This window comes from Felis catus, chromosome C1 (assembly GCF_018350175.1).
Source record: "Felis catus isolate Fca126 chromosome C1, F.catus_Fca126_mat1.0, whole genome shotgun sequence".
NCBI classification, from domain to species: domain Eukaryota; kingdom Metazoa; phylum Chordata; class Mammalia; order Carnivora; family Felidae; genus Felis; species Felis catus.
The window spans coordinates 187,699,505-187,722,661 of NC_058375.1; the positions used below are offsets into that span (position 1 = coordinate 187,699,505).

General features: G+C 37.8%; 1 protein-coding gene and 1 non-coding gene across 4 annotated transcripts in view; one reads left to right on the forward strand and one right to left on the reverse strand.

The window, feature by feature from the left end:
- Positions 1-1,913: 1,913 nt before the first annotated feature.
- On the reverse strand, positions 1,914-2,020 carry LOC111562047. The gene has a single exon (XR_002745107.1). It is a non-coding gene; the product is annotated as a U6 spliceosomal RNA (small nuclear RNA).
- A 1,827-nt stretch (positions 2,021-3,847) lies between these two features.
- Positions 3,848-23,157, forward strand: part of CDK15 (cyclin dependent kinase 15) — an 81,667-nt gene continuing 62,357 nt past the window's right edge. The window contains exons 1-5 of one of the 3 annotated variants that reach the window (XM_019838489.2): positions 3,848-4,065; positions 4,774-4,923; positions 5,121-5,218; positions 12,332-12,411; positions 22,450-22,544. In XM_019838489.2, the coding sequence (XP_019694048.1) occupies positions 3,943-4,065; positions 4,774-4,923; positions 5,121-5,218; positions 12,332-12,411; positions 22,450-22,544 (546 nt within the window). In that variant the 5' untranslated portion in view covers positions 3,848-3,942. The remainder of the gene's footprint in view (positions 4,066-4,773; positions 4,924-5,120; positions 5,219-12,331; positions 12,412-22,449; positions 22,545-23,157) is intronic. The other 2 variants (XM_019838488.3, XM_006935476.4) reach the window with 2 other exon arrangements.

Sequence of the window (23,157 nt, forward strand, 5' to 3'; positions counted from 1 at the left end):
AGACCACAAACGGAGTACTAGGGTTGTTCATTACTATTGAGTCAACATTGTTTCTAGCTCTTTTGGCTGACAGAATTTTGTTTTTAAAGAAACAAAATTTATAAGTTCATATGGATATTTCCAAATAAAATTTAAGATAACGTGATTTGGGGGCACCTGGCTGGCTCATTCAGTAGAGCATGTGACTCTTGATCTCAGGGTTATGAGTTTGAGCCCCATATTGAGTGTAGAGATTGCTTAAAAAGGTAAAGTAACATGATTTTTATTTGGTTTGTTTGATTTGATATTTATGTCTATTTTTTCTTATGCTGAAAAGTTTAGTTCTGATGACATTGTCATAATTATGTATTTGTTTAATCCTAAAATACACCAATAACAGTTTCAAATAATAGCAATATTGCTAATGTTAGTAAAATTACTGACTACAATGTATTTCTCCTCATGTCTTTGCCACACAAAAACACAAAAGCATTTTGTTTTTTCCACCTAACAATGTATTTTGATGATCATAGCCTATCATTACATGGAGGTCTCTCCTTTTTATAGCTGCATATTGCTCCATTGTATGAATGTTTATTTTTAATGTTTCTGACAAACTTCACATTATTCCTCCTCTTACTGTCTGTTGAATACTTGTGATAATCTACATATGCTAGAAAGGTTATAATTAAACCATAATTCCTAATAATTGGGCTAAATTTAGACAGAATGCAAATATTGGAAAAAGTGTAAATTTTCAGCTAAACATAGTAGAGTAGTTTGAATACCCAATGACTGAGAAAGGAAAAAGGGCTCCAAAAACATAGGGAGGGAGAATCTAGCCTGAAATTGTCTATAACCTATGATTTTACTGCTTGTTAAAAAATGGCTACTATTTGTCTTAATACAGATTCCCTGAAAACAGCCTGAAGCAAAAGCTTACATGCTAACACTTAATAATTTTGAGGAGGAGAAGTCATGTGCAATCCCCGGGAAATAGAAGGGAGGAGAAGGAGAATCAAAGAAGAGAAGGAGGGAAAGCAAGCAGGTGCAGGGAGTATGTTTCTGAGCTGGCCTCACCTCCTTAACAGACATTGTGGGTATCATAATGGCAGTGCACTCCGCGGGACTTCCTCATGTCTCGATTGTGTCACCTGACCCTGACAGGCTATGGCCAGGCATGGGAGTCTCTCTTGTCAGTCAGCTTCATGTGTGGGGGCTCTTTGGTCTGTGACAGGAGGAGGTAGAAGTAACAGTGGCCATGCTTTGAGACAACATAGTGGGCTTCTCAAGCCATGAAACTGACCAGGCTGCTGAGGTAGGTCGGGCGAACCTGGAGTGGTGTGAGCACTGGGTCCAATTCACAGTTCAAAATGAAGTCATCTAAATCTTCTGTCCTTACTCAGAAATATTTGATAATAAAAATTGTTTTGGACATAGATCTAGCAAACATCTTTTTTTTTTTAATTTTTTAATGTTTATTTATTTTTGACAGAGAGAGAGAGAGAGAAAGAAAGACAGCATGAGTGGGGGATGGGCAGAGAAGGAGGGAGACACAGAATGTGAAGCAGGCTCCAGGCTCTGAGCTGTCAGCACAGAGCCCGACATGGGGCTCGAACCCACAGACCGTGAGATCATGACCTGAGCCGAAGTCGGACACTCAACCGACTGAGCCACCCAGGTTCCCCAAACATCTTTTTTTTTTTAATGTTTATTTATTTTTGAGGGGGGGAAGGCACGGAGAAAGAGAGGATCTAAAGCAGGCTCTGCACTGACAGCAGCAAGCCTGATGTGGGGCTCGAACCCACAAACCTTGAGATAAAGACCTGGGCCAAAGCCGGACGCTTAACCAACTGAGCCACTCAGATGCCCCTAGAGCTAGAATTAAGAAGTCATTTAATATTTTTCCTTGACTTTATTTATTTATTTATATTTTCAATATGGAACGTTTCAGGAATTTGTGTGTCATCCTTGCACAGGGGCTGTGCTGATCTTCTCAGTATTGTTCTGATTTTAGTATATGTGCTTCCAAACTGAGCACTTCCTTGACTTTAAAGAAGACTGTAAATAATTTTTGAAAATTCTGAAGGGTATTTCACAGTTTCCCTGAGTAGCCCATCTAGTATTTAAACATAGCATTTTAAACCTTAAAAATATCAGGCTATTCTATTTAAGCAATTTGTGACTTAGGTGAATAACCCCCTACCTAATAAAAAATGCTAGCCATTCAAAAAAATCTAAAACTTATGATAATTAGAGGGTGATAAGGAAAAACTGTCTCATGCATGGTCTGGGTTTTGTATGATAAAATTCACAATCTCCTTTTAGGCAGAAATCAGCATTTCTCATAAAAGGTATTATAATCAAATTATGATAAATTCTTTTTTTTTAATAAATTTATTTTCATTCTTTTTTTTAATTTTTTTAACGTTTATTTATTTTTGAGACAGAGAGAGACACAGACAGCATGAACGGGGGAGGGGCAGAGAGAGAGGGAGACACAGAATCGGAAGCAGGCTCCAGGCTCTGAGCCATCAGCCCAGAGCCCAACGCGGGGCTCGAACTCACGGACTGTGAGATCGTGACCTGAGCTGAAGTCGGACGCTTAACCGACTGAGCCACCCAGGCACCCCCAAATTATGATAAATTCTAACAGAATTAAGTATTCTGAGAAATTAACTTCTTTCACTTTCTGTTGATTGTTGGTCAAAGGTTTATTTGGTCTTTAACCAAATAAAAATTTTTGAGGTATTAGTTTAACTGGTCATTTTTTTTTTTTTTACTAAATGTCTCTAATTTGAGTGAGTCTTTAAACTGGCCTATTTTACATCTCTTCTCTTATGGAAATTTTGAAATAAAACTTCACATTTCATAATTCATAATGAAATGTTCATATTCAATTAAACATGTTCATAATGTTCATAATTAAATTCTCTGAAACTTTCTTTTAACTGTTGAGGTTCAGGTATAAAATATATATAAATATTGCTGTGGTAATAGACATGACTCATTTTTCACCCCTTAATGATACTGATTGTACGTGTGTGTGCGTGTGTGTGTGTGTGTGTGTGTGTATCCTACATTCTGTCTCATTCTGATTAGTACATTATAGTGGCAATAACATTAGGAGTCTATGAGAGAAAAAGTTCTGTTCAAACACTACAAAGTTAACTCAAGCTATTTCCTTGACATGTCATGCTATTAATATGGTAAACATTAATTACATTTATGTGGCAGGAAGGGGTAGGGGAAGGAGTGGGAAGAAGAGAGAAAGAGAAGGAGATATTTTATACAAACTCCTCTCTCCCCACCATTGGATAATATCACTATCTGTATAGTAAAAACAACACAGGTGCTTACTAGATCATTTTTGAATCAGTGAATGGATGACTACTGCTCTGGAGCTATTAAATATTATATACTGTTGCTTGGAGGCAAAGAGACAGAGAACTATTTTCTTGTTCTATGATTCTGTGGTTTCTTTCACTACTAAAAGCTGGCTAGGTTGCAAATTTATTTTAAAGTCTGAGAAGCAAAACGCTTTCAGATGAAAGGCAGGGAGAAAATACTCCTCAACATGTCCACTTTAGCACCAGGGAAGCCTAATCAATATCATTATCATTTACATGGATAAGCAATGTAAATTCATAAAAGCTATGTATACTAACAGCACTAACTTATGCCTGGAATAAGAACTTTGTGCCAAGATTGATTCTATGCAATATTAGATGTCCTGTTTTCGGTTGTGCACGTAAGAATGCAGGCGGCCACCTTTTCGATGTAGTTTCTTGCACTGATAAGGAAAACTGCTGAAGTCATGAGGCTGCTCCGCTCAGAGCCCTCATGTGAGTCATATGAAAGCTCCAGCATTGCTGACCTCTGGCAAAAAGGGAGCGAACGAGGACAGGAGAAGCAGAGGGGAAGAGGTTCAAGTGCGGGTTTTCTCCTTGAACCTAGAAGATTATGGGTCAAGAGCTGTGTACAAAGACTCTCCAGCCTGGATGCAGCTGCCATCGCTGTTGGGAGGGAGGCGATGCACACAGCTGTCAGAGGACTGCGCCTGTGCCGGCGGAGGCTGCGATCGAGGTATTTGTAACCCGGGAGGAGCATCTTCCTCTGTTGATAAACTAGGGAGCTCAGAGACTCCCTTTCTGGAGCAGGGTCTGATTTCTCTGCGGTGGGTCAAAAACAATAAAAAGAAAATTCTATTAAAGTCACTGAGAATTTATGGCTGTTGCTATCAGGTTTGGGGATGTTCTTGTAAAGCAAAAGGGAAAAATAATCCTATGCTTTGGGCTACACGAAATTCAGTGACTTGAAGTTGAGAAAGTAGTTATTCTCTTGGAATATCTGAAGTACTAAGTTACACAGCTGAGCCCCAGAAAGCAAGCTGCAGTATTGGTATGCTATGGATTCAAAATCACAATGATTAGCTTGTGATTATTAGCAATGACATACTAGAAAATTATTCCCCAAAAGAGATAAATTAAAAGAACATGAAAAGACTGAACCAAACAGAAAAATTGGAAACCATCCATCAGAGAGATTTAGGTTAACCTAAGTGTTAAAGAAATATTTTTAAGTGAAGAAACAATGTAGAGTTTTAGCAGGTGATATCATTATGGTCTTTTTTAAGGATCTGACTTTCGGGAAAGGATTTGCTTTTTGGGGTGTAGGAGGCTTAGAAAACATCTGAAGAGTAACAATCAGATAAGTGGAGAAAAAATGCTTTATGCCAGCCACTGAGTCTTGACTTTGCATACATTTTATTCCTGTACTGTCTTTTTTCTCTAGCTAACAGACCTAAAAGAAGCATCATGTTCCATGACTTCATTTCACCCCAGGGGACTTCAGGCGGTCCGTGCCCGGAAGTACAAGAGTAAAAGGCCACGGAGTAACAGTGATTCTTTTCAGAAAGAGGATCTGAGGCAGGGTTTTCAGTGGGTGAGTGAACAGCTTATGTGGAAGTAGAATGATTTAATACATGCTTGTCTAGGAGGCTGGCCTTTACTTCTAGGGCAGGTACTGAGAGGGCCCCAAGTATACTTGGGCAATGCTAATTTCTCCGGGAAAAATGTCAACCCTAAAATATGTGTTCTTTCTTTCCTTCCCACCTCTCTCCCCTCCCCATTCCCCTTAAGCAGAGGAAGAACCTCCCTTTTGGGGCAGCCTCATCTTACTTGAACTTGGAGAAACTGGGTGAAGGTTCTTATGCCACAGTTTACAAGGGGATTAGCAGGTGAGTAACTCATAGCTGGGAGAGACTCTAGAGATGAGGATCCCACCCCTCTGATTTGAAATTATAGAGCCAGGTAACACATGACAGAAGTTCAGGACCAGTGTAAGACACCATAGTCAACAGGGAGAGACATGATGATTTAAATAGTCTGGCAAGGAAAACAAACTTCTCTTGCCCTAATTAAAATCAGTTCACTAAGACGTTTATCAACTTTTCTCTCTTTTATTCAATTTAAAGTAGAATTTTTCTACTGCTGACCCAAAGAACAATTACTGCTCTTCGCAAGTGCAGCTGGTAAGGTGTCTCTAAAGGGTTTTCCACGTCTCTCCCTAAAATACGAAGACAGAGTTTGCAACGTTGAATTTGTTCCTTCATTCTTCCTCTTACCTTCATAGAAGAAGCTGCACTTGGTTTCTACAAAGCATGATACATGCAAAAAATTATTAGTATTTGGGTTTGTATACTTGTAAAATATATAAAATGGTTGGAGAAAAAAAAATAATGCTAATCCAGAAGCCAAGTGCCCATTTTGGCTAATGAAGTTTATTGAACATATGTGAAAGATCCATGAACTTCATTGGTTTTTAGCCAAGACAAGAAAGTCAGAAGGTCTGCTTTCTTTAATTTATGTTCCAATGGAGAAAATAATAGCTCAATAGTGGTTAAATGTTAATTTTAAAAATGTAATATAAATATTGTAAGACTAGTTATTTATCCTAGTAATCACATTATTAGTTTTTAATGTTAAAACAGAATTTTAGGCAAAAATCATTTTATATACATTATTTAATACAATTCCACAGACTATCTTAGGAACTAAGAATATAAAATGTTTCCTTCAAGGGAGTCAACTGAGTAATAGTTTCAAAAATACATCAGAGGGGCACCTAATTGGCTCAGTTGGTTAAACGTCCAACTCTTGATTTCAGCTCAGGTCATGATCTTGCAGTTTGTGAGATCGAACCCTGCATTGGGCTCTGAGCTGACAGCATGGAGCCTGCTTGGGATTCTCTCTCTTCCTCTCTCTACCTCTCCCTGGCTCACTCTCTCTCTGTCTCAAAATAAATAAACTTAAAAAAATACATTAGAAATACTCGTTTAAGTGCATAGAGATATACATACAAGTACATTCATTGCAGCAAGATTTATAATAGAAAAAGTAAAAAAAAATCAGAGTAAAAACCTGGTCACAAATGTCCATTCATGGAGTACTAGCTAAATAATCACCATGCAGTGAAGTGGTGTGCAGTCATCTAAAGTATGAAGGAGATGTACCAATACAAGGAGATGTCCGATATTTTAAAAAACAAAAGCAAGTTACAGAACAATATGTATCCTATATTCTCATTTAGAAAAAAAGTACTCAGGTGTACTATGCGTGTATAAATTTATGTGTGCATCGAGGAGTCTGGAAAAATGCATAAGAGATTGTGAAATGTAGTTACTTCTAGTGGCTAAAACTGTGGTGGGCAAAGAAGATTACTCAGACTTTTCACTTTATTCCTTACCGCAAAGACATTACATTTATAATTTTAAAATAAGTAAAAAAATATCACAGAGATGGATGCCAAATAAATTCAACACCAATTACTACTTTTTAAAACTCTGAACAAGATAGGAATAGCATGATAACTCCTCATCATGATGTAGAGTATTTCAAATCAACAATCCACATACCTTCTTTCTTAAATACTAGAGACACCTCCATTGATTTAGAGATAGGACAAGAATTCTCATTATCCTTCACTGTTAAAGATTATAGCAAATATTCTAGCCAATGCAATGACCAAAGAAAACCCCTATCATTTTTGTGGACTACAGAATTGTCTACCTAAAAAACCCAAGGCAATAATCTAAGGAACCAGTAGCAGCAGTATGACAGAATAAGGTGATCAGTTACAAAATCAAAATACACTTACCAAAAGTTGTCTTGTGTATTAACAATAACCAGTTACTAGAAAGTTCAGTAAGGGAAGTTACTCTCACAACATCAACAACAAAAATCATTACTGTCAAAAAATGGGCGAGGGTAACTGAGGGACATAAAGACTTGAGAAAGAGTCAGACAGGCACTCATTCATTCTACTAATATTTATTAAGCACCTACTGTGTGCCAGACACTCTTTTAGACAATAAAGATTCATTGGAGAACAAAGGTGACAAAATTCTCTGCTCGTATGGAGTGTACATACTAGTCACGGTAAGATAGGCAATAAACAAATTAATGAAAGACTGAGTTTATCGAAGAGTGAAAAGTGCTTTGGAAAAGAATAAAACAGTGGAGAGGGATGGGGAGCCCCAGAGTAGGGTGGTGGATGACTATTCTAAATAGAGAGATGAGAAGGGAACACTTGAACACAGACTCTGACAAAGGTGAGGCAGGAGCCATGTGCATGTATAGTGGAAGACAGCCTCACGCAGAGGGAACAGCAAGCAACAAATCCCTGAGGCAGGAGTAGGCCAGGCATTGGAGGGGAGAGTGGAAAGACACGTGGACAGGGAAGAGCTGCAGTTGCAGTAGATCGGGTGTATAAGGTATTATGGATTATTCCAGAGATTATTGAAGTACAGAATGTTTGAATTAGAAAATCTAATAGTGCAAAGATGTCAGTGATTCTTTAATTTCAAGTTTTAATATATGTTATTTTTTAAAGTTTATTTATTTATTTTGAGGAACAGAGAGAGAGAGTGCACACAAGCACAAGAAGCAGGGGAGGGGCAGAGGAAGGGAGGGAGAGAAAATTCCAAGCAGGCTCCATACTGTCAGCATAGAGCCCAAGGCAGGGGCTCCCCCATGAACCTGAGCCAGCTAGAACCTGGCTCTATCTCATGACCTGAGCCAAAATCAAGAGACAGATGCTCAACCAACTGATCCACCCAGGCACCCATCAAGTTTTAATATATTCTAAATATGTTCAAAACCCACAATAATTAAAATAGTATAGTACAAGAAAAGGCAGATCAAAGAAATATGATTTTTTTAAGTCCAGAATAGTCACAAACCTAAGTATTAGTAAGGCCTAATATATAATCATGGTATATACGTCAAATCACTATCAAATCAGTGGGGAATAGAAGACAGTCCAATAAACGAAGCTGGGATGATAGCAACTTGGAATAAAGTAAATATATAATATGAATTCCTAGTAGATTAAAGAGCTAAATGAAAAAGAAGAGATAAGAGCTGGAAGAATAGGTAGAGGAATTCTGTGTAACCTTTGGGCTAGAAAGGTCTGTCTCTTCAAAACACTGAAGTCAGAACCCTTAAGTGTCCATGGTGCCCCATCTACCCATGTATGTTCTAGGGAGCCCTCGTTCTGAGAGACCTTAGGATATTTCATTGAAAGTTACTATTGCCAAATTGTTGCAGGGAACCTTAAAACAAAGTAAAAAATGTGATTCCTTATTATAGATGCTCTTAGCATCTTTAAAATGTTAATGTATACCATGACTATCTAAGAAAGATTAAGAAAATTGAAAAAAAAACTTTTGTAATGTTTATTCATCTTTGAGAGAGAGAGAGTAGTGGAGGGGCAGAAAGAGAGAGAAACACAGAATCTGAAATAGGCTCCAGGCTCTGAGCTGTCAGCACAGAGCCCAATGCAGAGCTCTAACTCACAAAACGTGAGATCATGACCTGATGCTTAACTGACAGAGCCACCCAAGTGCCCCAAGAAAAATTTTAAAGTGTAAAGCATTTTCTAAACATATTTGACCAAAATACTGTTTTGGGGGGTGGAGAGAATTTCACAGAGGTATGCTCTGAGTAAAAAAAAACATTTTGGAAAATATTGAACTTCATAAAAATTTTAAAGTTCAAATTTGAAAAATATGTTCAAATAGACAAAAGAAATTGGTGAAAAGTATATGCAAAAATATTTCAATTAAAAAGATATGCAAAATATTTCAATATCCAATGCAAATTAGCAAATCACAAAAGAACAGAAAAGACCAATAAACTTAAGAAAATTCAGGTCCACAAGTAGTTAAAGAAATAGAAATCAAAATATGATAATCCTTTTTAGGCAAATTAAATAGGCAAAAATAAATGAAGATAAAAGTATGACACCAAAAAACAAACCCCACATTTATGAAGGTATGTCAAAGGGACACAGGAACCAACTGAAAGAGCTCCCAAAGGACAAATCTGGAATATTTGAGCAACAAAATAAACTAATATTGGATTATAACCCAAAGTGTAAAATAAATATCTATGAGTCTACACTGATATAAATAAATGGCTCAATAAATTAATAAATGGGAGAGAAGAGACAATTTTCCTGTGCAGAAGAATTCCAAATAATTTATGTAAATAACCCACCCTCAAGGAGTTGAAGCATAAATCCCCACTCCTTAAGTGTGACCTACTCATAGTGACATTCTTCCAAAAGTACACTGTGGAAAGGGAGTTGGGGGGGGGAAGAACTACAGTGAAGAAACCTGACAGATACTATCTCAGCCTGGTGATTAAGACCAATATAAAGTCATAAATTCTGACAATAGTATGTATCCTTAATATGATGGGATGAAAATGGCACTTTACCTTCTCAAAATCCATATCCCCCGTCTAATCATCAAAAAAAAAAAAAATCAGAAATACTGCAATTGAGAGGTATGCTACAAAATTTTTCACCAGTACTCCTCAAAACTGTCATGGTCATCAACAAGTCTAGGAATCTATCACAGCCAAGAGGAGCCTAACGAGACATGACAACTATATATAATGCGGTATGCTAACAGAGAAAGGACATTAGGTAAAACTAAGGAAATCCTGGGGGCGCCTGTGTAGCTCAGTCGACTGAGCGTCCAATTCAGCTCAGGTGATTGTCACACGGTTTGGGAGGTGGAGCCCCGTGTAGGCTGTGCACTGACAGCCCAGAGCCTGCTTGGGATTCTCTCTCCCCCTCTCTCTGCCCTTCCTCCCACCCAAAATAAATAAATAAACTTAAAAAAAAAAACAACTAAAGAAATCCTGATAATCATACTGCAATATGTAAATGTATCAGACATTGTACAGATTTAACCTACAAATTCTGTACATTGATTATGTCTCAAGTTCAAAAAGACTAAGATAGATAAATTTATTGATTTCATAAATTTTTACATATCTACCATATCTACTTTAAAAAAGATAAAAAGAATGCATTTTGAAATCAAGTTGGAAAACCATAATAAACTTGTAAATGTTATTTTTTAAAAAGGCAATATGTAACAGCAAGTAAATTTTTAAAACTTAAAAATCATCAGGGTGCCTGGGTGACTCAATTGGTTAAGCGTCTCACTCTTGATTCCAGCTCAGGTCATGATCCAAGGGTCCTGGGATTAAGCCCTCATGGGGTTCTGCATTGAGCATGGAGCCTGCTTAAGGTTCTCTTTCTCTCCCTCTGTGCCTCTCCCTGCTCACGCTGTATCTCCTCTCTCACTCTCTCTCTGAAAAATTAAAATAAAATAAACTTAAAAATCATCTATGAGGTACCTGGGTGGCTCAGTCAATTAAAAAGCAGACTCTTGATTTCGGCTCAGGTCATGATCTCACAGTAACCATAAGCGTTAGTTAATAAACTATAAGCGTTAGTTAATAATAGTGTATCAATATTGGTTCATTAATTACAACAAATGTATCATACTAATATATTCACAGTGGAAGAAACTGGATGTGGGGTATGTGAGAACTCTCTGTACTATCTTCTCAATTTTTCTGTAAATCTAAATCTGTTCTAAAAAATGAAAAAACAAAACAAAATAAAAACTCTGCCCAGTGTTGGCAAGAAAGTGCTGGGATGGCCATTCTCATGACCAGTGAGTGGTGTAATTACTCTGTGGCATAATTTGGGAACATGCATTCAAAACAATAAAAACTTGTGCACAGCATACTCTGACTTAGCAATTCCAACTCAACCCTAAGAAAAGAATAGGGGCTGTGTGAAAAGACTGATACAGACGTGATCATGACTGTATTTTTATAATAGTCAAAAGAAACATTTTAAAAGCATTTGGAACCGGCCAAACATAAACACACTGTAGTGTATTTATATGATAAAATATTATATCATTATTAAATATTTAATTAAATATCATCCTATACTGTAAAGAATGAATAAAAGAAAAATGGCAGAAAAGCAAGTTACTGATAACATGACATGAATCCTGCTGTATTGAAAATCGCGTATTTATACATGTATTAAAATCTCAGTTCTCCGGCACCTCACTTACATCCGTGAACAAAACATTGAATAAGGGGAGAGCAAGAGGAGGTTAGAGAAAGAGGTAATGGTGGGCCTGGGCAGGTCAGGTGGCACCTAGAAGGTAGTTGTAAGAATTTGGCTTTTATTCAGATTGAAATGTGACCAGGGCACCTGGGTGGCTCAGTCAGTTAAGCATCCAACTTTTGATCTTGGCTCAGGTCATGATCTCACAGTTTGTGGGTTCCAGCGCCCCCCCTCCCCCTCCCCTCATCGGGCTCTGTGCTGATGGTGCAGAGCCTGCTTGGGATTCTGTCTCTCCTTCCCTCTGCCCCTCCCCTGCTTGCGTGCGCACACAGACACACACAGACACACACACACACACTCTCTCTCTCTCTCTCTCTCTCTCTCTCTCTATCAAAGTAAATAAATACATAAGAAAAAAATTTTAACAGATTGAAATGTGACAATAATGGTAGGTTTTGAGCAGAGAAGTGATTTATTCTGAAATTCCCTTAAAAAGGATCCCCTGGGCTGCTCTATTGAGACAGTAGGGGTACAAATGTACAAGTAGGGAAACTGTTTGGTGGCCACTACAATAATTCAGATGAAAAATAAGGATGGTCCAAATAAGTGCAGAAAAGGAAATGAAAGGAACAATATACATCAAAGTATTATGAGGATGGGTTTAGTGCCTTTCTGTGTTCTCCAAAGTTTCTATAATGAGTAAAGAGGGAAAAAAAAAATTTGGTATACATACATATGACTTTTAAAACTGCATATTTTTAGAAAATTGTGGATTCATATGCTGGAATATATTTGGAAGGAAAAGCTACTTTCATTAAACTATCCTTAGTATAAACTGCTGCTATGAACCATCTCAATAAATGTGTGTCCTCCCCATCCCTCTCCCCACCCCCAACTCTTCCAGGATAAATGGACAACTAGTGGCTCTAAAAGTCATTAGCATGAATGAAGAGGAAGGAGTCCCATTTACAGCTATTCGGGAAGGTAAGATCCAAGAGATCTATCTTACAGGTCCTTGATTTGGTAAGAAAAAAAAAATCCATTGAATCTATCCATTCAGCATCTAGCTTTTGATATTTCTAGAAGTAATATTATAATCACAACTGGAGAATAGTATGGAAGTTCCTCAAAAAATTAAAAATAGAACTATCCTATGACCCAGAAATTACACTACTAGGTACTTATCCAAAGGATACAAAAATGTTGATTTGAAGGGGCACAGGCACCCCAAAGTTTATAGCAGTGCCATCCACAATAACCAAATTATGGAAAGAGTCCAAATGTCCATCAACGGATGAGTGGATAAAGAGGATGTGGTAGGTATGTGTGTAGATATATACACACACAATGGAATGTGTGTAGATATAGATATAGATATAGATATAGATATAGATCTACACACAATGGAATATTACTCAACATTCAAAAAGAATGCAATCTTGCCATTTGCAACAACATGGTTGGAGCTAGAGTATATTATGCTAGGTGAAGTAAGTCAGTCAGAGAAAGATAAATATCATGATTTCACTCAAATGTGAAATTTAAGAAACACAACAGATGAGCATAGGGGAAGAGAAGGAAAAATAAGTTAAAAAGAGAGGGAGGCAAACCATGAGAGACTCTTAAATACAGAAAAAAAAACCTGAGGATTGTTGGAGGGGCACTGGGGGGGGATGGGCTAAGTGGGTGATGGGCATTAAGGAGGGCACTTGTTGGGATGAGCACTTATATAAGTGATGAATCACTGGATTCTACTCCTGAAACCAGTACTACGCTGTATGTTAACTAGCTTGAATTTAAATTAAAAAATAATAATAATTGCAACCGTATTGTTCATTATAGTTTTTGGAGCATATTTATACTATCATTTTATGATTTATTCTTTTTTTAATGTTTTTATTTATTTTTGAGACAGAGAGAGACAGAGCATGAGCAGGGGAGGGGCAGAGAGAGAGGGAGACACAGACTCCGAAGCAGGCTTCAGGCTCTGAGCTGTCAGCACTGATCCTGACGTGGGGCTCAAAGCCATAAAGCACGAGATCATGACATGAGCTCAGATTGGACTCTTAACTGATCGAGCTACCCAGGCGCCCCTACATGAGCCATTTGAAATCTAATGATGATAGGATTGCTATCAATTTCAGAAAAAAAAAAAAAAAAAGATGACGATGAAGAAGAAGAAGAAGAAAGAAGAAGAAGAAGAAGAAGAAGAAGAAGAAGAAGAAGAAAAAGAAAAGAAATGTCTCTTCTCTTTTACTTTCTCCCGTTAACTATTTTCCCTTCTTTATGAAACACATACTTATATGCCCACCATATTGCTGGGCATTATGAAGGATGAGAAGAAAAAGCCCTGATTTTTGCTCTCTGTCATTTTCAGTCTTAACAGAGCAGATGAATCAGGTTACAAGTGTTATAATGGAGGTTAAAAAGAGACATAAACTAATATGAGAACCAGTTAGTCTCAGTGTGGCTAATGGAGTCAGTAGATTTTGAACTGAGCTTGGAAGGATGGGTTATGCAAACAGGCATGGAAAAAGCAATTTACAAAATGAGTTTATAACTGAATTTGATGCCATTTTCAAAAGTCTTTTAGAGCCCCTGGGAAATATGTTGTTTTGAATTTGAGTATAGGGGCCAAATGGCCGTCAGGTTAGCCGGGAATTCATCCTGGTAGGATCAGGTGCATTCTGGAGGAAAGTGTGGTTTTAAGTGTTTAATATAATGGAAGCTGCATTTACTAATGTACTTATTAGTGGTCCCCATGAAAGTATGATCAGATTTAGAAGGAGTTGTGTGGATAGGTTGAATAGTATTTCTGAACATAATAGAAATCCCCAGGTCACCAATATAATGGGAGAGCCTCTGGCCCAGCTTCACCGCATTTTCATGGTGTTGTCTTTGTGCGTTTGAGCTTGCCTATTACTTCAGGACTGCCTTGCTCAGATTTTGCCCACAGCCAAGTTTTTCAGGTTGACATTTGACTTAACAATGAAAAATTTTGCCAGTTTTGCTAACAGATGGTTCTCAGCATGGTTCAGAAAAGCTGGATCTGTATTGTTCTGTATGGTAGATGTTTCTTTTATTGCATATTTACTAAGAAATTGCCTCTCCTTCACAGGTGTTTGCAATTACATTTAGTATTCAGCTGTGGACTTTCTTGGTTTGTTTTATGGACTTACCTTACTGAACGCTTTGCTTGTATAATATTAAAAACCACAAGAGGATTTTTGACACATTGGAGGTTGTTAGGCATCCATTTTCCAACAATGAATGTTTCTTTTTCCATCATTGAGAAAGCTAGAAGCCCTTGTTAAAGAAGCCCTCTCCCCTCAAGAAGGGATGAGGCCTCATTTGAAAACTTTGGCACTGTCCCATTTTTCCTGTAAGAACTTTAAGGATGTGAGACCAGGGAGACAGGAGGTTAAATGAGAAGGGATGGAAGGCAAAATAAGAACAGCTGGAGTTCATTAGTTAAAACCCTGGGTCACTAGCTAAAAAGGCAACCGAAAGCCACATGCAGAAAAACTGAACAAGTAATGCAGATTTTTTTTTCAAAGCCTTGAAGCAGGAATTACTTTTCCTGAACAGTTTGGCTGCTCTGATGGGATATCAGCCAAAGATTTACTGAATAGAATTTTACTACATGCATGGTCTCTTTATATATAAGTAGAATACATGTGGTGGTTCATTAGTCTGGTCATTTGGAATACTATTTGATCTTAACATGTAATATTATGAAATCAGCAAAAGTATGAACAACACGAAGGAAAACATATCTTAATACACATGCCAGATACTTTTCATATGTTACCTCTTCCAATCTTTTTAACAATCTCTGGAGATAGATATTACTATTATTCTAACATATAGCCATGCTTCAAACCAAATCTCTCTGATTCAAAAATCCGTACACTCTCTATGAATATTCTACAAATATTTATTGACCACCTACTATGGCCAGGCACTCTGTTGGCTTCTAGACACATAGTAGTGCACAAAATAGACATGTTCCCTACCCTCATTCCTTTGCTAATTAAAAAGATCAGCTGCCTTTATAACAACTTGAAAAAATCTTCCATAATTGGCTCTGGAATTATATTTTAAATGTTTATTTTTACAACTAGGAGAAGATACTTTCATTTGAATAGGTGAATATTTTAAGCTTTTATATAAGAACACATTCCCTAATTTTATGAAACTGTGTATCAATGTCTTAATAATGTGCATTATTTTGAGTATCTTTCAAAAAAATGGAAACTTTCGGTTCAAACCCAGGACTTTCACTCTCTTAGCAGCATTTGTTTAGGAAGCAGTCATATAACTAATCTTTTTTGAAGACTAGATGTATGACATAATCTTTTCTCCTCCTTTCCCCCATTACCTTTTTTTTTTTTTTAAAAACACTTACATCAACTCTAGTAGGTAAAGCATGTTATTTTTGTTGTTCAGATGAAGGAGTCTGAAGTAACTTGTCCGAGCCTCAGAACTAGTAATCAGAATTGTTAGATATTAGAATCTATTCTATTCTAATGCTACTTTATTATGATAAATTTAGAAATCTGTAACTCAAGCACTTCTCCTTTAGCAAAAGTAAAAATAAAAATAGAAATCTGTTTTTATGATACATTTTGTATAAACCTTAAGCAAAATGCAGAAGAAATATTTTAAAGAAAATAATATTATAAATTTGTCAATTCTGATTCTATCATGTACTCTACAGCATCAGCAATTGCAATGTTTAAGTTAGAAACAATTTTAGCTGAGAATCTTTCATTATCATTCTCTAACAGAAAACATTACAGGGGCACCTGGGTGGCTCAGTTAGTTGAGCATCCAACTTCGGCTCAGGTCATGATCTCACAGTTCGTGGGTTCGAGCTCACACGTCAGGCTCTGTGCTGACAGCTCAGAGCTTGGAGCCTGCTTGGGATTCTGTGTCGCCCTCTCTCTGCCCCTCCCCCACCCATGCTCTGTATCTCTCTTTCTTAAAAATAAACAAACATTTAAAAAAAATTTTGTGAAGAAAACATAAAGTAATTATTCCCAGTCCATATATAAGAAAACTGAACCAAAAATAGACTAAGGAACCTCCCAAGGTCATGCAATGTGGTAGAGGATACCAGTAAGAACTCCTCAGTTGCCTGTTACTACAAATAGATTGTGGGAGGCCTGGTTGACAAGAAGTCCTCCATTGAATGCAATCAAATCATAGCACAGACATAGCACATTTACATGTGTATAGTTATATTTTTACAAAACATTGTCAGGATGATATGTGATTGGATTACAATTCCAAAGAAATTAGATAAGTATTTATCTAACATTTGTCTTAACATTTATTTAAATTTATCTAGATTTCTTTTCTTGAATAACTCAACGCATTGACTGGATTTGTGACACCCAGGCCAGAAAAAATGTAACATCAGGAACCACAAACTCTTTTTCATTCAATACTCAGTGGAGGCTGAGGATGGAAATTGGCTCCATTATTGACTCCTACATAAACTCAATTACAACAGTTTGGTCTTCATTAATTTGCAAGCACGTATTGAGCGCCACATGCCAGGCCTATGCTAGGTGCAGGAGATAGAAAAACAGGGACAGGGACAATCCATGCCTTCAAAAGCTCACAGCCAGCTATTCACTACATATATATGTGCCCTAGCACTTTGAGGGCCAGCCTTGTTTTTCCTTGTCATCGTCGTCTTTTACACAAACTAAAACAGAACACAGCAGAGTAAAATCAAAACATCATGACCCATTGCACTTGGAAAGCATCAATTTTCCTACACCTTCACTAAGCCACAACCCCCAATAAAATTAACAAAACCAAGAAAATAAATATTTTCATATCATTGCAAGATGAAAACATTTTTTTTAATTATTAAATATCTTACATATATGAGAATCAAATTAAATGCCATTTAATGTTCAACCAGTTGGTCATCTACTTTTGGACATTTAAAATAAAGAAAGAAATACTTTGCATTTTGTAAATGAGCTGAATAATGTTCAGTTATGGCTCATTTGTTCCTGATCTTTGGGATTCTGTTGTTTTCTTCAGGTTTTCTTTTTGGCTTTCTGAGTGTTCTCATACCAAGTTAATATATGCAGAATTCTTACAACAATGCCTGGCATGTAGTAAATGCTCAATGAGGTATCATCATGATCATCATCATCACCATGGAAGTATTTTGAAAGGACTCAAAGAAATTCCATTGTGATTCCACTTTTCTGGAGCTTTAAAGCCTCCCCAATTTATCTGTGTGTCTTTTCTTTGAAGAAACACAGAGAATGTGTGAATTATAAAAACAATAATTTTAACAGGAACCAGGATGCTCTGATTTAAGGATCTTTCCCCTTCTCAGGTGGCTTTTGTATCCCTCAGCTTGTGAGTCTGCACAACACACCATATCCTGCTCTGAAGTTTATGAGGCAGGCTTGGAGTTAGAAGAAAGACCTTTTCTTCTTGGGTTTGAGACCCACACATCTGAAGCTGTAAGCATTTTAGATCCCTTTGGTAGATGGGCCAAACAATACCATGAGATAAATCCTTTAAACATCATCTACTGTGTCACGTAAATTGCCTATTATTACTCACCAAAAGCCACAGTTTCCAAAGAAGTATTTCAGTAGTTCGGGGGTGTTAAAAAAGCTGTAGTAGACATGGCAATAACACTCAAACATTTATAATCTAATGAGGAAGACAATGAAGAGAAACAAGGAATGAAAGCATTTCACAGAAACACCCTATGCCAACCAATTATAGATATAGAAATGACATTAGGTTATTAGTGACACTAATTCAATAGTAAATATTTATTTGATGTTTGTAATAGACCAAAGATTGTTCTAGACACTAGAGATATAGCAATAAGCATAAAAGACAGAAGTCCCTACTTTCAATGGAGTTTACATTCTTAAGGGTGAAGAGAAAACAAAAATAGAGGGGCACCTGGGTGACTCAGTCAACTGAGCATCCCACTCTTGATTTTAGCTAAGGTCATGATACCAGGATCATGGGATGGAGCCCCGAGTTGGGCTTCTTGCTAAGCATGGAGGCTGCTTGGGCTTCTCTCTCTCTCTCTCTCTCTCTGCCCCTCTCCCCCACAGAAAAGAAAGAAAGAAAGAAAGAAAGAAAGAAAGAAAGAAAGAAAGAAAGAAAATAGTAGTATGTTTGGTGTAATAAGCAGTAGGTGCTGTGGAGAAGAAAAAAAGCAGGGCAAAGGGACAGAGGATCACTAGGGTAGGTCTGGGGTGGGGAGGCTGCTATTTCATGGAGAAGGGTCATGGAAGCCTAGACTTCGTGTGTATGGTTTGAGTGGAGACCTGAAGGAAGCAAGGGAAGAAATGCACAGACAATGGGATAAGAGGATTATAGGCAGAGACAAGGAAAATTGTAAGACCCAGGGAGGAAATGTGTTTGGAAGTGTCCAAGGGACACTTAGGAGGCGAATGTGTTAGAGCCAAGTGAGCAAGAATAGGAATATGAGGGCAAGGAGGTAATGGCTGGACAGGCCATTGTAAGTCTTTTGTATCTTATTCTGAGTGAGATGAGAGACCACTGGAGCAGAGACATGCCTTGACTTCAATCTAAGAAGGATCACAGTAGCTGGCTGTTCTGTGCATGACAGACTACAGGAAGGGAGAGAGGATGCAGCGAGAGACTAGCTAGAAGGTGTTTGCACTAATTCAGCCAAGATATGATGATAACTTGGCCTGGGATGATAGCAGAGGCGATGGCAAGAAGGGAGAGATTCTGGACATGTTATGAAGGTATAGCCAACAGATTTGCTGAATTGGATCAGGGTATGAGAAAAAGAGTTGAGAGGAGTTTAAAAGTATTTCTGCAAAGAAATTGTGAATTGAAGATAAGACTAATAATATAAATATAAGTGAACAACAGAGAAGTGGTCAAACTGACACTTTTCCTACTCTTATAAAGCAGAAATTATCAAGAAAACTATATAAAATAAAGATTTTATAACCACACTATTGTTAGCAGTGAGCCTCATCCTAAGTAGATACTGTTCCTTGATAGTATGAAGCCATCATGATTAAGAAAACACACCACCATGATTTTATTTTTTTATTTAAAAAAATTTTTTTAATGTTTATTTACTTTTTGAGAGAGAGAGAGAGAGAGACAGAGACAGAGTGTGAGTGGGGGAGGGGCAGAGAGAGAGAGGGAGACAGAATCCGAAGCAGGTTCCAGGCTCTGAGCTGTCAGCACAGAGCCTCACTTGAGACTCGAACCCACAAGCTGTGAGATCATGACCTGAGCTGAAGTCAGACACTTAACTGACTGAGCCACCCAGGCACCCCATCACCACCATGATTTTAAAAATAAGCATCACAAGTTTTAACAAGATCAAATTTAAGTAAGAATAAAATTGTATTAAAAATAAAATTAAAATATCTTAACAATTTCAGCTTTACCCATTTCCCTTAAAATCTAGTTTTGGTGCATGCTTTGTAATGCATGTGTGTGTATATATGTGTGTGCAGGAAGAGAAAATTAACATAATTCATAAATAAAAATTACACAAAATACAGCATTCTCAATTGATGGTAAGAAGTCACTGTTATAAATATGGAGGGTGCTGAAAACTCTAGCAGAAATATAACATAAACCAAAGTTAAAGATACTAATCTTGGAGTGGGAGTTTAGTGGAATTCAAGGTAAAAGGGAGGGCAGAAGAAACTGATGGCTGGGATATTAATTCTAATTTGCAACCATGTGATGGTTTATATTTTCCAAGGGTTCCACACATAACATCTGATTCCATCCTCATGTCTACCCTGTGAAGTCAAGTCAGAAAAGGCATTATCTTTTTTTCATAAAGAGTGTGATACTCTCCTGAGCTCACTCAGATAGAAAGTGATGAGGCCAGGATTCACATTAAGGCCTCTGGCTCCACAGTCAGTTCCCTGTTAAGACATTCAATAAATATATCTGACAAATTAAGTGCTTACTCTTGGCTGAGTGTTGTACTAGGTGGTGCAGCTGCATCCAAAAGAGAGAAAAAGTCACTCCCTCCATTCCATGTAGCCTTCAGGCTGGGTGGGGGTAGGGACATCAAACAAATGCCTGTGAAACTGTTTACTACATTTACAAAGCAATGTGTTTGTAAAAATGAAATAATAAATTTAGCTCATAAAGACTCGGGGAGCAAAAAGTAGAGTATTAGTCATTAGAGCAAAGTAAGATTAGCAGGTATAATAGGGCTCCTTTGGTGATTAAAGGTTCCCAGCTCAAACTGATGTTAAGAAGGAAAGTCACCAGCTAATAGTTCTGATAACTATGCGCTAGCAGGGCGTAGATGACGTCACCAGGAATCCATGCCTCTCCATCCCCAACACTGTTTTTCTCGGCCTTAGTTTTATTCCCAGACATGCTCTCACCAGGTGTTGGTAATCTGGCCAGAGCAGCTCCTGGTGAAATCCTACAAGCTCAGCCTTCTTCTCACAGTGGAAAAGAAAACACTTCTTTCTGGATGGCACCAGCAAAGTAGGGTTTTGTGCCTGTCTCTGAAGCAATCACTGTGGCTAGAGGGTACTGTCCTCTGATTGGTCAGGCCTGGGGGACATGCCCAGTCGTGGGTAGCCATGGGGTCAGCCCCACCGGAAAAGCATGGACTGAGGGGGCAGAGGGATTTTTCCCCAGAGGAAAGTGGAGGTATTCCCACTAGAAAGGAAAATGGCTATCAGAAGGGCAAAATAGCAGAGGATCATTACAACAGGAAAGATTCCTGAGAGGAGTAATTTGTTCCAAAATTTGAAGGTAGTGTTTGGGTTTGGTTTTAATCTTATGGAATTCTGGGGAAGAGTTGGTGAAGGAGATTCATGACATACAAGCATACCCTGCAGAACATTGATTTGAATTTTTATACTTCACTTTGCCTTTCCTGTAAGTCTTAAGGACACTATTTATTCATGCAGGGATGTCCTGAACTGAGACTCATCATCTCCCTATCATGCCTTTTCTGGTCTCCACCCTTGTGAAGCTCGGGGGATTCATATCCCTGAAGCTCCCAAAGAGAGCTTTTCAGACTCCTTCCCAGCCACTCACTGGCCTTTTGTGCTGACTTCTCCCTTTTAAGATTGCCTTTAGTGGGGCGCCTGGGTGGCTCAGTCGGTTATCGGTTAAGCAGCCGACTTCGGCTCAGGTCATGATCTCGTGGTCCGTGCCCCACGTCGGGCTCTGTGCTGACAGCTCAGAGCCTGGAGCCTGTTTCAGATTCTGTGTCTCCCTCTCTCCGACCCTCCCCCGTTCATGCTTTGTCTCTCTCTGTCTCAAAAATAAATAAAAATTAAAAAAAAAAGTGATTGCCTTTAGTGACCTAATAATAATTTGTTATTAAAGATGCAAGAGACAGTCCTCAAACTTCACCCACTCCCACTCCCCTGGGCTCCCCAAGATTGGCTCTGTCCTCTTTTCAAGTTTGCATTTTCTCCTTTCCACAGAGGTTGGCAATTCTGCCTTTAAGAAATCCTCTCCACTCTATTATGTTCATCCCATACCCTTATCCCTGCCTTCCACTAATCACATCCACGGGCCCTGCTGACCCTCTGTGACACTTTGAATTTTGGAAAATGGTCACATGTTGCAAAGTCCTACTCTAGAAGGCAGAATACTCCATTTCCTGCTCCTCCAATGGCCTTTATCTCTCCAGGCCTCCTCTCCTGTAACTCTGAAGCAGAGATAAGATTCCCAGAGGGAAGCATTTGCAAAGTGCTCTGAGTGCTTTGATGAAATTGATTAGATAAATGGAAATATAGTTTTTTGCAACTGCTCTAGCCTGTAAGAAAAATAAGTTATGTAAATGCAGTGGCTTGCCATTTGACAAATGATGAAGGTCCTTTGTAATTTTTAATATTATTTCATGAGAATTTTTTCCCAGCAATAAAAAAATCAGAATGATTGATTTGAAATGTTTAAAAAATAAATACTGCTTGATATCTTTAAAGCAGTACTTTCATTATCAATGATTGAATTAATATTTTGTTTAATTTTTTCTAGCTTCTCTCCTGAAGGGTTTGAAACATGCCAATATTGTGCTTCTGCACGACATAATCCATACCAAAGAGACACTGACATTTGTTTTTGAATACATGGTGAGTTGCCCCAGCATTTTATAAAGCATGAGGGAAAAGCCTGGTGCTTGTACAATGAATCTGTTAATATTTTATGGCATGATAAAACTTTCATTACAATGTGGAAAGTGTCATGGAAATTTTCATTATTATGATTGCCAGAGCTTATTGTTCTTACACTCCTTCTTTAGTCCTGCTTCTTTACCCACTGTATTTATTGTCTTTCCCCCCCTTACCAACAATAATAAATAAGCACTTTGAGCTTGCCTCCTCAATAAAACTTTTGTACTTATTTTTTATCTATTTTTAATTACCATCTGAGCAGAATCCAACATTTTTTCATTGACAATAAAGACATGAATCACAAGGTCTTTAAAAATTGTATACAAGTTTACTAAAAATAACTCATTTTCATATTTTTGAAAGGAAAAACATTCAGATATTAGCAGAAATAAATCATAGGGCATGTATACTTGACTTGCCTCCAAGGAGAGTGAGACATGCCCGCTCCACTGCCTTCAGTGGCCGTCATTTAAAATGAGCATCTTTTTGTGATGAGAAACAAGCTTCCTTGTAAGAAGCCATTTAGAAAGACACCCTGTGTTTGACCTTAATAGTGAGGTCTCAGGAAACC